At 42.8% G+C, this 15,947-nt stretch overlaps 1 protein-coding gene across 1 annotated transcript in view; it reads left to right on the forward strand.

The window, feature by feature from the left end:
- CRHR2 (corticotropin releasing hormone receptor 2) overlaps window positions 1-15,947 on the forward strand; it is a 108,314-nt gene that overhangs the window by 44,419 nt on the left and 47,948 nt on the right. Inside the window, exon 5 of the mRNA XM_032183444.1 lies at window positions 14,141-14,258. Within this exon, the coding sequence (XP_032039335.1) occupies window positions 14,141-14,258 (118 nt within the window). The remainder of the gene's footprint in view (window positions 1-14,140; window positions 14,259-15,947) is intronic.

Consider the following 15,947-nt stretch of genomic DNA (forward strand, 5'->3'; position numbering starts at 1 on the left):
TGAATTAATTTACACTGAATAAAGAATGCAAATTATTCATTGCAACTATATTCCCTGCTTTGATGCTGAATCTTTTATAAATGCTTAAGTAAATAACGCAGAAGCAATTAGATAATACGGGATAAATGTACCCAGCTTCTAACACAGAAGTGGCCTAGCTGATCTCTTTTAAATTGTTTTTCTGGTATTTAAACTTTGATTTTAATGTTTAAATTTTGCAGTCAACTTCAGCATGAAAAATGACTGCAGCAATTAAGTAGTTCCCTGTACGTGCTGTGAATTAAGATATTCCATCTTTCCAATTTCCCACTGCACCATGGAAAAAAAAAAATAAATCTCTTGCCCTGATATAACTGTCCAGCCAGTGTTAGCCAGCATGAGCTATCTCACAGTCTCTGCAGAGACTGTTTTGTTTTCAGAAGTTGTAAGAATGCTCTGGTAAAGGCAGTCCAGGCTGCATTACAGATTTCCCATGTGCATACTCTAGGCCATGCGTATCTGCATCACCTTTACCTTTGCAAAATGACCCAGGAGCAAATCAGTTCTGCTAACTGAGTCTAGTTATTTGGGGCTTTTATTTTTGTTTTAGTTTGGATGGAAGAAGGTACCTACTAACTGAGTGAAACAAGAGAATATAGGCTATTCCTTGCTTAAAAAAATGTAATAAAAGACATTGAAGGCTAAGTCTGATAATTTCTTATCTTGGCCAAGAGTGGAAATCTATCAATTCCTTATTCTTGCCCCTCTCCACTAATCTACCTTACTCCATGGTGTCTGCTGAGGGTGAAGATAGAGGAAGGCTCAAGTTCTACAGCTGCATATTTTTCAGGCTTCTCACCCATCATCTGCTTGATATTTCCTTTGCTTTGCTTTTGGAGATGAGCCTCACTGTTACCATTGCTTCCCCAGTCCAGGTACTTGCTGCATTGCTGTAGAGTTTAGTCCTCGGTTCTGCTGAAGTGGGAAGGGGAAAGAACTGGATGTAGTCCCTGTTCTTCCAAGCGTGTCCCGTAACATCTTCTCGCCAGTTCTGTCTTCAGTTCTTTATGCAAACCTCTGACCTCCATTCACAACCACAGCAGCAGAAATGCTCTACTGCCTTAAACCCTAAGGAATTTTACACCAAAAGCTATTTTGAGGGACAGAAAGCTCAGATGCAGCAGCAAGCAATGAAATAAGCTGCCATCTGTGTCCGTGTTGCCAGGAGCCCCAAAACAGCTGGGAAGGGAGGAGAACTCAGACAGGGACTCCCTCCCACTGTGAAGACCTATTCCAGCCTTTTTTTTTTTTTCTCTACGTCTGTCACAATCCTTCTTCCTGGGCTCTGCAAGAGAAAATAAGCTAGTAAACATTTCATTCAGCACTAAATAACAAGAAGCAAAGCCCAACTTAGGGCAGAGGACTTGACTTTCATTGGCATACTGACTGAATAAAAACGATTCATTGAAATAGCTTCTAAAGATCTAGGTCACAGCTGGTTCCCCAGGGTCTAAACGTAGGTGCTCTTAAAAGTCTAACAACCATGCTGTCTTTACAAGGCAAAACAAAACCAGCAAGCATATAGGCAAGAAGAATTATGCTGAGAAGGAAAAATGAGGAATTTGTGCATACAAGCAGGTGTGCTGTAGAGATGTATTAATCTCCAACACAGGATCTGAAGAGATTTGCTTAGTGCACTTCACAGGGCATTGTTAAATGTTTCTGTGTTGCTGTGAATCTCCTAGGTTGCGTGTTCTCCTCGTTAATTGTAAAAGTTTAATTCATCCCTCAGGTGCACACAGGCAGTTCCTGCTGACACGGGACTCACCCTCCCACATCATCACATTGTCACACTGCTAAAGCAGAAATTTTCCAGAGGACTAATTCTGATAATGGTTATGCCAACCAAGCTTAAAGAGGAAGAAAAAGGGAAGAAAAAGGAAAGAAAAAAAAAATAATAAATAAAAAAATAGAAAGAATAAAACACCTCTTTTTAGTAATATTCTTCTTCACTGTTGCTGATAATGCAGCCCAAATGGTTTTGTCCTGCCTTTTTCCTTGTTAGTGTGCTGTTATATCAGCCTCTGAGGTGGAGTGAGTCCTTATAAAGCTCCTGTTGTGTTATCAAAGTGATGGCAATAGCCAGCAGTGACCTGACTGGATTCAATTCCAGTAGTAGCTATTTTATTTGTGCAGTAGTGACCGAAGCAGAAGTGCTGACTACAGGAAGACCTGTTCTTTTTCTGGGAAGCATCTAAGTCCCTGCTGTATTTTGAAACTGATAAAGAAGGATCACACTAAAGGGAAGATAGACTGAAGATTAAAAATGGCAAGTCCTTCTGCACAGGTTGCAGGATGAAGGCAGCTCTGTAAAAATAAAACCCATAAGCATTTGCACAGCATCTTTTTCTACTAGCATAGTGGTAATGAAAGTAAATTGAGGGTAGGAGGGGAACTCTGTTTTTCCTGTTCTCCCTGATTTACTCTTTATATTTCCACTTCAGAACATCTTTTTTATTATTATTATTCTATTTTTTTTCTTGTGGGCCTGAGGCAGTGTGTCCTTTCCTTCAGGCATTATAGGAAGGTTACCAAAACCTCACTTTTTTTTTTCTTCTGAAAAGCTGAAACATTTTTTCCTTTCAACAACATATTCACTTTTCTTTTTTTCACTTTTCTTTCTTCTTCTAACCAGCTCCCAGGATTTAGGAGCTGAAGGTCTATTGTCCTTTATCTTCTCCAGATTCAAGCTCCTTTGAACTGCCTTTTGATCTTCACTCTGGCATGCAGTCGGTGAGGCTGATGCTGCAGGCCTCCGTTAGTAAGAATGAAAGAGACTGATTAAATGTTTTGCAGCAATCTGTCAGAACAAGAGGAGAGCATCCATGCAGAGCAGATTTCATAGAGCAGAGTGATCTGACACCTATCAGAGCCTGGATACTGAGGATATACCAGCTGGGGAGGTGATCTGTGCAGTTCATACTGAAAAGTCAAGAAGTATCTGATGTGCTTAGAGCAGAGTAGGCTCCAGACCTAAGTCACAGTCCTCCTGCACCTACCTTTCTATCATAGAGCTAGGGAAAGAACAAGTCCCAGGTCAGGGCATCAACTGAATGAATTAATCAATTCATGTCACTGCTCCATTTTGCCTTTCAGTTCCTGGATTTCCACCTATCTGCCACTTATACCAGCACAGCCTCAAATGATGTTTTGGGTACATGTCATTTTATAAACTTTGTAGTAAATACTGGTAGTTGCAGAGCATGTGTTCAGCGGATGGTAGTACCTGTTGAGTTGGTGACAGCACTCTGTCCAGCCCTGTGAGGGTCCATGGTGAAGTTCTCAGAGCAAGGCAGGAATTAAAATGATGGAGTTCCATAAACAAGCACATACGTGATCAGTCACCTCTGAGTAAAAAACATATAAATTGTCTGTACTTCCTGAAACCACCTGAAGTATCTTGTCTCAGGGACTCAGATAAAGGACAAAACCACATTTCCTACTGACTAGCCTTAGGCCAATGTCTTTGCTTCCCACTGCTCTTAATCACTTCCCCCGTATCTCATATCTGTATCACTTGTTTCTTAGACTCTTTGTACGGAGCCTACATAAACCACAAAGGAGAGCAGAGCCCTCGTGAAGTTCTGTAATAAAACCAGTAATTAAAAGTGTGCCCAGAGAGCTATATTCTTAAGATGTGGGAGGTTTCATAATCTGTATCTGAAATAATAGTATTATAGCCTAGCATTATGAAGGCTGGCACAGAGTATGATTGATGCTTATAAATACATCACTGTTGGATAAAGATTAGAAAGAGAAGAGCTACTTACAATCAGGGACAAGGCTAGTGCAAGAAGAAATGAGCATGAACACCCTATGGATACACTTCTGAGTAGATATTAGAGGATGATTTCCAACCCAGAGAGCAATGTGATGGAAGAAAAAAATAACTTGGAAGAAAAAAATAACTTGGAGTTAATTAACTCTTAGCTTGGAGTTAACAGATTCAGGAATTTCTTAAGGACTTTAACTCAATGGCTGTCTGGAGTTTGGAGGCTCTGGAGGCCCATCCAGAGTTTGAAATGTGCTTCTAGTTGTGTATTTCAGTCATTGCCAAGATCTTAGCCATGAGGTAGTGTCTTTAGAACTGAACCGTGACTTCTTCAATTTGTGGTAATAGAACTGCTCTTTGCAAAGCTAGATCTGTGTTGGTTGACTAGCTAAAACTTGCCTGTGCTCTTTTCTCCTTGTAACGATGGTAGAATGGTTTTGGGAATAGTGGGGCAAAGCTTGCAACTCTTCCAAGGTTTCAGAGGAATAAAGAAAGCAAAGTTTGGTCTTTGCATTTTTTTTTCTTTTTTCTGTTAGATATGAATAATGCTCAAGAGTGCAATTTACTTCAAAAAAGAATATGCCCTGAGTCATTTCTGGGCAAGAAAATCAGAAATGTATTCAAGCCTGGATGTTTAGAGCTACTCAGTAAAAAATCACCTGCAGGTATTCAGGATGGTTCAGTTTCAGTTTTCACCCAGGGAATTGCACGTCTGTATCCCCCACAGACTTCACTGCAGTTCTTCAGCGCCCAGTCACCTTCTCTGCTGTCTAATCTAAGATCTGCTGCACCATATTATGCTGTCAAGTAAAAGCCAAGAGTGGTGGGAAATCCCTGATTTGCATCACCCTTTACATGGGACGCATAGGCTTTTTCAGCATGTGGTCTGGGTCTGCGTGTTATGGAAGCAGCAGCCTCCTGTGAGAGGTGCCCAGCTTGAACCATGGAGAAATGTTTTCACACGGGCAGTGACCGCCATGAGGCTAACAAGTTTAGGGCAAACACAGGAATGAATATTTGGAAGGAGCAGGTTATGAAAGATCATATGTGGTCTTTCCTGTATTCCTTGACAGATAATCCAATGTCGTGAAATATTTCACACCATGTTTTGAAGGCAGTGAGGCCAAGAAGATTGTGAACAGCAGCATCAGTGCCTTAAACTTCACTCCTCTTGCTTTATCCACACCACTGTGCACTGTTATATTTCTCAAACAGCAGCTGTAAGCCAGATAAACCTGCATCAGCTCTCTGTCTGGCTACTCAAGCCCTAACAGGAATTTGTGCAATCCAGCTGCAACGGCCACTTTTCGTAGAAAATGTTCAGCCCTCCACTGTCAGGACTGATAACTGATGAAAAAATGGCCTGAAGGCAGGAGAAACAAGTTTTAGAAAAGGCTGGGTGGATCAGAGATGGCTCCACAATGGGTTTGTTATTGGTGTGTGTGCACATCCTAAGCACTCATGGAAGCTGCTGCTTCTCTTCGCCTGAGCATTTCACCTCTGCCCTCAAATAATGCTGTTACTCTCTTCATGGCTTTCACTCTTCCCTTGCAACTGTCCCTTGTGTTTCATGTGGAAATGCTTTTATTCCTCTATGCGACTGCCACCAAGAAGCTCGTTTTCCCTGCTAGCCTCTCCAGCTGCTTTCTCTGTCTGTAAGCATTAAGAGTACCAGAATATATGCACTGCTTGAACACGAGCACACAGGGGACACCATGAGGACCTAAGGGGAGGCCTCCATGTGGATGAAAACAAATAGCCCATGACAGACACACAGCCTGAGAAATAGCTTGGAGTTCGGTAGTCTTCCCATTCCATGCCACTTATGGATTGTCCATAGGCTTTGCTTGCCCTAGAAAAGACTAAAGACTATATACTAACCTGATTTCCTTTTATGATAAGATCACCCGTATGGTGGACCAAGGGAAACCAGCTGATGTGATTTTTTTGGACTTCAGCAAGGCTTTTGACACGGTTTCCCATAGGATCCTACTGGACAAAATGTCCACCATACAGCTAAATAAAAACATCATACGATGGGTGAGCAATTGGCTAACGGGCAGGGCCCAAAGGGTTATGGTAAATGGGGCTGTGTCAGGCTGGCGGGCGGTCACCAGTGGGGTCCCTCAAGGCTCCATTTTAGGGCCGGTACTTTTCAATATTTTTATAAACGATCTGGATGTAGGAATAGAAGGTATTTTGAGCAAGTTTGCTGATGACACCAAACTTGGAGGAGTTGTGGACTCAAATGAGGGCGTAAAGGCCTTGCAGAGGGATCTGGACAGGTTGGAGAGCTGGGCGATCACCAACCGCATGAAGTTCAATAAGAGCAAGTGCCGGGTCCTGCACCTGGGACGGGGAAACCCTGGCTGCACGTACAGACTGGGCGATGAGACGCTGGAGAGCAGCCTAGAAGAGAGGGATCTGGGGGTCGTGGTGGACAGCAAGTTGAATATGAGCCAGCAGTGTGCCCTGGCAGCCAGGAGGGCCAATCGTATCCTGGGGTGCATCAAGCACGGCATCGCTAGTAGGTCAAGGGAGGTGATTGTCCCGCTCTACTCTGCGCTGGTGCGGCCTCACCTCGAGTACTGTGTGCAGTTCTGGGCACCACAGTATAAAAAGGACATGAAACTGTTGGAGAGTGTCCAGAGGAGGGCTACGAAGATGGTGAAAGGCCTTGAGGGGAAGACGTACGAGGAACGGCTGAGGTCACTGGGCCTGTTCAGCCTGGAGAAGAGGAGGCTGAGGGGGGACCTCATCACAGTCTACAACTTCCTCGCAAGGGGGTGTCAAGAGGCAGGAGACCTTTTCTCCATTAACACTAGTGACAGGACCCGCGGGAACGGGGTTAAGCTGAGGCAGGGGAAATTTAGGCTGGACGTCAGGAGGGGGTTCTTCACAGAGAGGGTGGTTGCACACTGGAACAGGCTCCCCAGGGAAGTGGTCACTGCACCGAGCCTGTCTGAATTTAAGAAAAGATTGGACTGTGAACTTAGGCACATGGTCTGAACTTTTGGGTAGACCTGTGCGGTGTCAAGAGTTGGACTTGATGATCCTTAAGGGTCCCTTCCAACTCAGGATATTCTATGATTCTATGATTCTATAATTCTATTTTTAAGTATTGTCCATGATTTTCCTTCCCAGTAGTCATGGGATGGACTCCAGCAAAGAGCTCTCAGATTTCTCCTGCCAGCTGTTTTCAGACAGACTTTGAGACAGCAGTCTTAATTGAACATCATTATTAATGGAATACTACATGAATTAATAGAAGGTTTCCAAGCTTCTTTAATAAAGTTATCATTTGCAATTATTTCTGTGCAGATGATTCTACTAATTCAGCTAGCTTTCAGCCATGCTGGCACATTATGATGATTGCTAATGTTAATTATTTGTGTCATGCTTTGAATCAGAAAATAGTAGCTCTGCACATCCCAGAGGAAAAAAATACCACTGTATGGATAGAGTAAGAATTAAAAACACGAATCAACAGAAGGGCTACTTTGAGTTTCACCAGCGTTATTTTAGAAACCCTTTTGTAAATCTCCATTTCTGAGTGAAATGGAGAATTTCTCAGAGAAATTTCTCAGAGAAATTCTCCATTTCTCTGAGTCAGTGAGACCACCTGTACAGAAAGAGTTGATCAAGTTCCCTGCCTTTCCAGCTCTCAGCACTTCCCAAGTCAAAAGAATGGATTTTCTATTTCTCTGCCTTCTATACCCAACCGTGCAATTAAGGTCATTTGACTGAAATAATTAGCAGAGCGTGCTTTCTCTGCGAACAATCAGAAACTCTTTCTGCCCACCTCTGACACAGGCTGCAGCCAACTGCAGGAGAATTCTGTTTTATTTTCATCTAACGCTATTGTTCCTGGCATGGGAGCCTGGTCCTGATAGCAAGCCGTTCAGGATGCCAGTGGTGTGATATCAAGGCAGAGAATGACGTTTCGGCTTGAAACATGGTCTGTTCTCAAATCAAATAAAGGGTTATTATGTGTAATTTCCCACCGTACACCTGGCTTTTGATTTACTAATTAGGAGGGCCAACGAGAAGTACGTTTGCTCTCACCATAATTGCTTCTTTGTGTCTGACCTCCCGCTGTAGGGCTGAAGCTGTGCTTTTACAGGGCTGTGTGTGTGCAGGGAGTGGGAGGCTGCTACCAGATCATCCTACCTGGCTCTGGTTCCCAAATTCCTGCAAATATACAGCAAGTTATTTCATAACTCAGTGTGAAAATGCGCTATCTCTTGCTACACTATTTTATCCAAGAGCTTTGCATCGTTCCCCTTGAGGCACACAGCTCCAATGGGATTGCTCTTGGCCAAGCTCTGCCTGGCAGACTCAAGAACACCACAGCCCAAAGCAGCAGACGTGGCGATGCAGCAGGACTGTCAGGCAGCAGAAGTTCTTGCCTCTTGCAGTTGTCTGAAGATCACTCAATGTGGGGCAACGCGTTGGTTATTATCATGGGGAGCCCTGTCATTCTTCCAGTACTTCTCTCTGTCCAAGTCAGAAAGCACAAGTCCATCTTTTTTCTCCTTTTCCAGTTCCTTCTGCCTGCTCACTCACTCCGCCTAACACCCGCTGCCCATTTGGGCTGGTCTGGCACTACTTGCTGAATTTTGGGGGATGTTTCAGGGCCAGAGTCTGCCTTCAGGCACCATCAGAAGTGAAATTGCTGCAGGAACTGCACAGCTGCAAGAGACACACCACGACCATGCCTCCCATGGGACGAGCAGTGTCCTGCTGCCTGCTTCCAGGCTCTTTCTAGCTCTGCTCCCTGCAGCTCCCAAGGGACAAGAGGGAATGTAGCTGTGAGGAAATGCCTCCTCATCTAGTCCTTGGGAGGGGACAGGCAAACAGAGAAGACCAACGAAGAGAGAGAAACTTTTTATTATTATTATTATTATTATTATTATTATTTTGCAATTAATAACAGTTTATGGGCTCTTCATTCCATCACTACTGTAGCATAAACAAGGAGCTGCTAACACCCTACCTCCCCTGTTTTCCGTGCTTCCCAAACTGTCTTTAACTTATCACCACACTCTACATGGCTCATGCTCTGACTGAATATCCAAGTTCTCACAGCTTTGTGTTTTGGCCTGAATCCCTAAGTCTGTTCTGGGTGAATTGCTGCAACCCCTTTCTTCTATTCTGGGACCCATGCACCAGGGAGGAGTTAGGATAAGAGTCCAGCCAAGGCCTTGAACAACACTCTTTATCTGAAAAGGAACTTTAATGGAAACCCACAGCCTCAGTCCGTGGTGTCCTCCTTGTGATGTGCCAGTCCCCAGGCTCTTGGGGATGGCACCTTGTGCTGCTGTTCTGGGCCGCTAGGCCACACTTGCACAACTCTCTCCACAAGGGTTGTGAAACAAGCAGAAGTCGCAGTAATGATGTTACCTGTCATGAAGATGAAGATGAAACCCTCTGTCACCCAATATTATAATCTAGGGGACTTTAAATGGCTCTTTAATTCACAACTTCATCCTAGAAATGGTATAATTGTGGCTCAAGTAGCAGTTCCATGCCCAGTCCCCTCATGGCCCATTTCTTCCCCCTCATGTGACCATTTGCCCCCCCCCAACAAAGCAGCTCTCTGCTGTCTGTCCTTGCTTTTTCCTTATGTTCTAAATGCCATTATATAGCATTGAATAACCCCAAATTTCTTAGCCTTTGAGTTGTGAGGAGATGCATCCATGCCATTTGCTTTGAGCTCCTCTGACTCCAGCTCAATTCCCTAACTTCTAACAGGGCCTGATGTGTTTCAAACCCCACCTCCCCCCATTTGCAATGTGAGGATGTGAATTCCTTTTCAGTGCTGCCTGTGAAGGCAGTAACTGCTGTTTCTGGAGCATAGACTGTTTCTTTTCATTTCACAAACTGAAGGCAATAAATAACCACAGAGAAAGAAGTTGTGGAGCCCAGTGTCACAGCAGACTGTGATGACTTTCAGCTTTCAAATACAGGTCATTTTTATGAAATAGCAGGAGTATTTCACTTTAATTTAAGGCTTATAGATTTAAGCCAACTTCTAACTACCAATGGTCAAGAAAATACCTGTGGAGGACAGACTCCTGTGAGTAAAGTGAGTTTCTTCACTAGGCTCTGAGATGAATAAGTATGAAAAGGTCAGCTTTGTCCTTCCACCAAACAGATGCATGGCAGGTCTCCTATTACTTAGTCATTTTTTTTGCCCAGTTTGGGGCACATCCTTCATTCCCTATTCACCTCAGCCTTAGATAGGAGTCTGGGGTGAAATGTTGACTCTACAGACAAAATTTTATGCACAGGGTGAGCTCTGGGGACCCTCACCTCAGTCAGCATCCCTCCAGATGCTTTATCCATACTAAATAACCATGCTAGCATCCACTAACAGTGCCTGCAAATGAGAGAAACTTTCTCAGGTGGCTGGCAGGAGTTTTTTTCCTCGTTATATCAATTGGCTTAGCTATAGTTCTCCACTGCTGTGCCCTGCAGCCTGCACATGCTGCATTAACCCTGCTGTTTCTCCCTACCCAGCAGGTATCTGACAGTTCTCTCTCATGCTTTACGCACCCTTGGCTATGAATTTTATTAGTGCTACTGTGATTCCTGTGCTAGTAGTAGCTAGGAGACAGTAGCAAGCAGAAACCATGTTCTTTGAGCTCTCTCCAAACAAACAAACAAACAAACAAACAAACACAAAAGGAAGAAAAAAAAAAAAAAAGAAAAAAAAAAAAAGATTAAAACCATTCTGTGCTTCGGTTAACCTCACTTCTCAACCATTGAGAAACTCTGTGCTTTAAATGGATTTAACATAAAAAAGGGTCTAGATTAGATATAAGGAAGAAATCCTTCACTGTGAGGGCGGTGAGGCCCTGTTCCAGGCTGCCCAGAGGAGCTGTGGCTGCCCCATCCCTGGCAGTGCCCAAGGCCAGGCTGGATGGGGCTGGGGGCAGCCTGGGCTGGTGGAAGGGGTCCCTGCCCATGGCAGCAGGTGGCACTGGGTGGGCTTTGGGGTTCCTGCCAACCCAAAGCATTCTGTCATTCTACGATTCTGTGTCTCAGCCTGAGTGTACTGTCATACACTCAAATCCTGCCTTCATTTACATTGGCAGAGTGGTCCAGACATCACAAAAGCAATTCCTGCCAATGATCTGTTGGTACTGCTTCCCCAAGGCATCAAAGTGGTGGGGAATGTGACTGGGGAGGGCCTGCAGCTGGAAAAGCAAAATTCTTTCTCTACAGGATTTTTCACCTTACTCCATTAACCTCAAATACAAGAACCTTTTAAGCAGGTCAGAGCATCTGCTTAGCATCTGTGCCACACACGGAGTGTGAGAAGGGGAATGAGGCTATGATATAGGGCTGCTGATACAAAAGCTGATATCAAAATATGCCTTTTGGTAAAGGTGGTGGGACAAGCATTATCTGACAAGACTTTAAGCCTTGTGTTGGTAGATTCTAGCTGTTGACAACATTTAATCTTTACTTAACTTCACACCAGGAGCACATCTGCCCTCAGTACATCAGTTTTTTTGAAAACAAGGACTTTTGATCTTCATAATTGCCTGTAGAGTCTGGGAGTTCCCAAAGCAGACCAGACACTCTTGCTCTCAGTGCTGAACAGACATCATTAAAAGTTGGCCTCTATCCTAAGCACCTTGCAGCCCAAACAAAAGCCGATGGCTAGGTGCAGAGAGACAGGCAAGGAAGACAAAACAGTGTGAACCAGGAGGTAGGAAGGAGGACAAAGATCACAAGCCCAGTAGATGCTGGGGTTCTAATGCAGGAGGTGATTTTGATCAGTAGGATCCTACTAGCAGGAAAAGCTCTTTTTAGGGAGTCAAGGAAAAGGTCTAAAACTTTTAGTTCAATCCAGTTTTCTTCTGTGGCCAGTCTATTGCCATGCTGTATGCTTTGTGGGAATCAGGTTTTCTCAAGCCAGATTTAGTTCTAGCATATGGGGTGATTGAACTACATCTAGCCAGAGCCATTCAGTGAGTATAATTTTCTCTTCAACTTATTTATCTTCTCCTTTTCAAAAAACACATTCAGGTGGCAAAGTGCACTAGATCTGTTTTGCTGTTAGAGCTCCCAAAAGCAATTAATTTCATGTGAGCAGCTCCACGATTTGACCTTAATTTCCTCACTCTGTAGTCCCTTGCCTTCCTCTCCCCCCAGAAGCAGTGTTTCAAACTCCTTCCTTAATCTGCCTGTCCTTAACCCAGTGGAAGTGAATAAAACATCTAGGTGAACGGCAGCTGCAGGACATTTGTGTGCAAAATGATCAGTGGAGAACAGACCTTATTACCATCTTTCAAAGTGGGTTCCTGGGGTTCAACATGAAAGGCAGCAGATGTTGGTTTCCCATTTTCTTTGAAAGCCTAACCATGAAAAGATCGAGATCTTTTGTTAGAAGTGAAATTTTCAAAGAAGTGAGATGTTTCTGTCCTATCCCTCAGTAGCACAGGTTATATTGAGAACAACACTTTTTTGGTTTTGTAGCCTATATAAAAGGGAATGGATGTCAGCAGCTGGAGATTTGTTTTCTGAATCGACTCAAGTCATGAGTCATTGAGACTCCAAAACGATTTTATACCTGGAGCCTGAGTTGTTAAACTCAGAAGCTGTTTTGACATTGACTTAGTAGGGTTATACCTCTGAGCATCGTTCTGTAACTTGCAGCATCTCACATGTGGGAGGTTTTCCATTTGCGATTTGTGGGTTGCTGAGAAATCTTGGAGAGAATTGTGAGGCTGAAGAACACAACAGAATGGCTTCTGGCCCTTAGGCTGACTAATTGGGTCCTGGAAAACATGCAGTGAGGGTTTTGTGACAGCAAAATGGTGTTTTTTGGTGGGAAGGCTGGCTTGTTTGTCATGCAAAAGACCTGAGGCAGTGACAAAGTTGGTTGCTGGATTGTGGTTTCTCTTTTTTAATGAATTTTTGCTGTCACTGGGGTGAGGAATTGCCAGTTAGAGTTCAGCAGGTCTGAAAATACCACAGTGTCCCATGTTGTCTGACAGCTTCCTTTACAAGCAGGGAAACCGATACACCAAATGGAGAATCCTACCCTGATGACTCCAGGAAATGTCCCTACGAAAGTGATTTTAGTAGCTGGAGAATTTTTTGTCTAGCTAAGAAAAGATCGGTTAACTAAAAACTCTGCAACTGCAGAACTGCAAGTTGGCACTTGCCTTCCTTTACAGTTTCACAAAGAATGAGAAGACAAATGATCGCGTCTCAGATGACAGATTCTGCCACGAGTAACTTTCTGTCTAGCTTCAGCGATGCTTCCAGTTGCTGGCATGGTACTGAGCCACTTTCAGTATCAAGCAGCGTTTAAGATGTCCCATCTTTTATTTTATGGCACTGTGCCCCAAATCATTGTAGGTACTATTTTACATCATGCTCATATTTTACATCCATTCTGGAAGAGGGATAACAAAAGAGGAAAAAATAGACACTACTATTTTCTGCTGAGTGAGAATACATTGTTCTAGAAAGCCTGGTGCAGCTGACTGAGCACAGGACTGGCACCAGGCAGCCTGAACTCTCCTATTGCTGTAATGGGTCTGAAAACTTTGAACTACACATGGGTTGGTCTGTTTGAGTCACTGGAGAGAGAGAATCACAAAAAAAAAAAAAAAAACTGTAAAAAAAGTATTTCAGTTTCACTACTCCAGGATATTTGTCACCAAACCTTCTGTGAACAATGCAACAAACTCCAGCACATCCTTGCTGTTTAGGGGCTTATCACTTCTATTGAGCATTGTAATAGAGCTGATGGGACTGGGGAGGTCAACAATGATATCCAAGGATGAAATGACCATTTGGTCAATTGGGTCTTTCTAGTCCTTCCAATTTTGCTTGCTTGAATTGATTCTGTCAAAGGGAGCTCCTCATGTTATCAAAACAAACTGGCGCAACTTTGCAAAAGTTACACTATGGTTTCTGGGAGAAAGGTATATAGCAAGCAGCACAAATTTTGCCATCTGCTGCTGTTTTGTGTTTACACCATTTATTTGCATTGTGACTACACTGCAAAGTCCAAGTTTTGGCTTTGGCACTGGCTGTGCCATTTACCCTGAGAGCCAGAGAATGGGACCTGACCCAGCTATGCTTGCTGGTAAAGGTATGCTTCAGACAGCCTCATAGACCATTACTGCTGATCACTGAGCAAAATAATCTCCGGTTTTGTTGTGTGAAACAAGTAATGGATGGGGATAAACTGTGAGGAACTTGGAAAGTGAACAGAATTAGCTTGTTTATTTTATATACTTACTAACGTGCATGTGTATATATTCACTGTATATGATGATTTATATGTATTTCCTTGTTTAGGAGTATCAGATGCCTGCGGAATATTATCCATTGGAATTTAATCACCACATTCATCCTGAGAAATGTGATGTGGTTTTTGCTTCAAATGATAGACCACAACATACATGAAAGCAATGAAGTAAGTGTTTGGAGGTTGTGTGTCTCTGTCATGCGCTTTGGGGTGGCTGGGATGCTTAATTAGCTCAAATAACTAATTTTAAATAATTAAAAAAATGCTAAATTTTCATTTATTTCCTCATTACTGAATATCAACTTTTTTAAAGTTATAGTCTGCCCCCAAAAAATCTTCTATCTTCGTTGACCATTGATACTTTCCAAATGTTTATTCTTCAAGACACAGTATAGTGCAAGACACTATATTTGGTGGTTCTCAAATATTTTTTATCAGTGCATCTTGCAGTGATTGCACTTGTGTGTGAAAAGTATTAGTTCCAGAGAACTTTACCTCTATGACCAGGGTACAGAAATACCTGAGATGGCTGTTCTGGCACTCAGCTTCTTTGCCTGATGACAGTGGTCACCTTGCTGTCTGGAGCCTGTGGGACTCTCAAGAATGAATAAATAAATAAATAAATAAATAAATAAATAAGGAACAGGACCTGAAACAGCAGAATTTTTGCTCGTTTATATCTTTGTGCTTTTTTTTACAAAATTCCGTTTTTCTGCTAATGCCATCTTCACTATGCCAGACCTGCTGTTGAGGAGTGCTGTGAGATGGGTGGGCTGCATACAGCAGCATCTGCCTGTAAGAGGAGGCATCCTTCTGCCAGGGACATAACCTTTTCACTCCAGCTCCTGCTGCTTACTCTGCACTCTTTCTACTCCTTTTCTTGATCCCTTGTGGAGGACTAAGCCCTTGGCAACAGAGTTAGAACCAGTTCAAAGAACAGGGCAGGTCCACATAAAAGAAATGGTTTTGGAATTGATTAAAAATATCTACTCCAAAATAAAAATATTTGTGTTCAATTTTCTTGAGGAATAATTCTACTTTTCCTTGAGGCATCATTCTTTTTGATAGTCCCTTTAGAGATCTTTTTACTGTTCTTACTCCCATTGTAATATTCTTATAGTGGAGTACCCTCTTTTTAGGATTGTCCCTTGATAGTTATCTCCATAATAAAAAAACTGCCAGTGTGCTATGCACACATACATGAACACAACCTTCATATTCTTTCTTTTTTGGAAGGCAGGTGGCGTAAAGTGCCTATAAGAGCACAAGCTGGATCCATAGCTGATACCAGGCAATGTGGCTCTACTCTTGGAGGAACTGCTCCTTTAGAAATTGAAATCCACCCCAGGAGCCTGGATATCCGTTCATTGTAGTCAGCTGGGTACTTATTATCCCTGGTTAACTTTTCAAATGTCAAATTTGGCATCTGGACTTTAATCCCACATTTTGGAAAAAGGAATAGAAAAGCCATCAGTACCTAGATAAAAACAAAGCAGCCTCAGATTCTAAGTTTTTTGACACATCTGTATAACTGTATTATTATTCAAGTAGCTGCTCCTTTAAGATGTAGCTTATGTTAATTCATTGTTTGCTTCGTCTGTGCTTCTGACATTTTCAGGCTACAGAAGATGGTGGTATATCAGCTTTGTTGTTGATAGTTTTATGCTGCATTCTTTTCTCTCATGACAATATTGTAAACCTTAATGCAGATTTTTACAGTTATTTAGGAATAATCAGTTGTACTCAGACACTCAAATGCTTCTTAAAATGAGACCACAAAGTGCTAAAGAAAATATAAACTTGCAAATACAAGGATAGATCCTCACATGCCTCAGTTTTCCGTTACTCACCTTTTCT

The sequence above is a fragment of the Aythya fuligula genome, chromosome 2 (assembly GCF_009819795.1).
Source record: "Aythya fuligula isolate bAytFul2 chromosome 2, bAytFul2.pri, whole genome shotgun sequence".
NCBI classification, from domain to species: Eukaryota; Metazoa; Chordata; class Aves; order Anseriformes; family Anatidae; genus Aythya; species Aythya fuligula.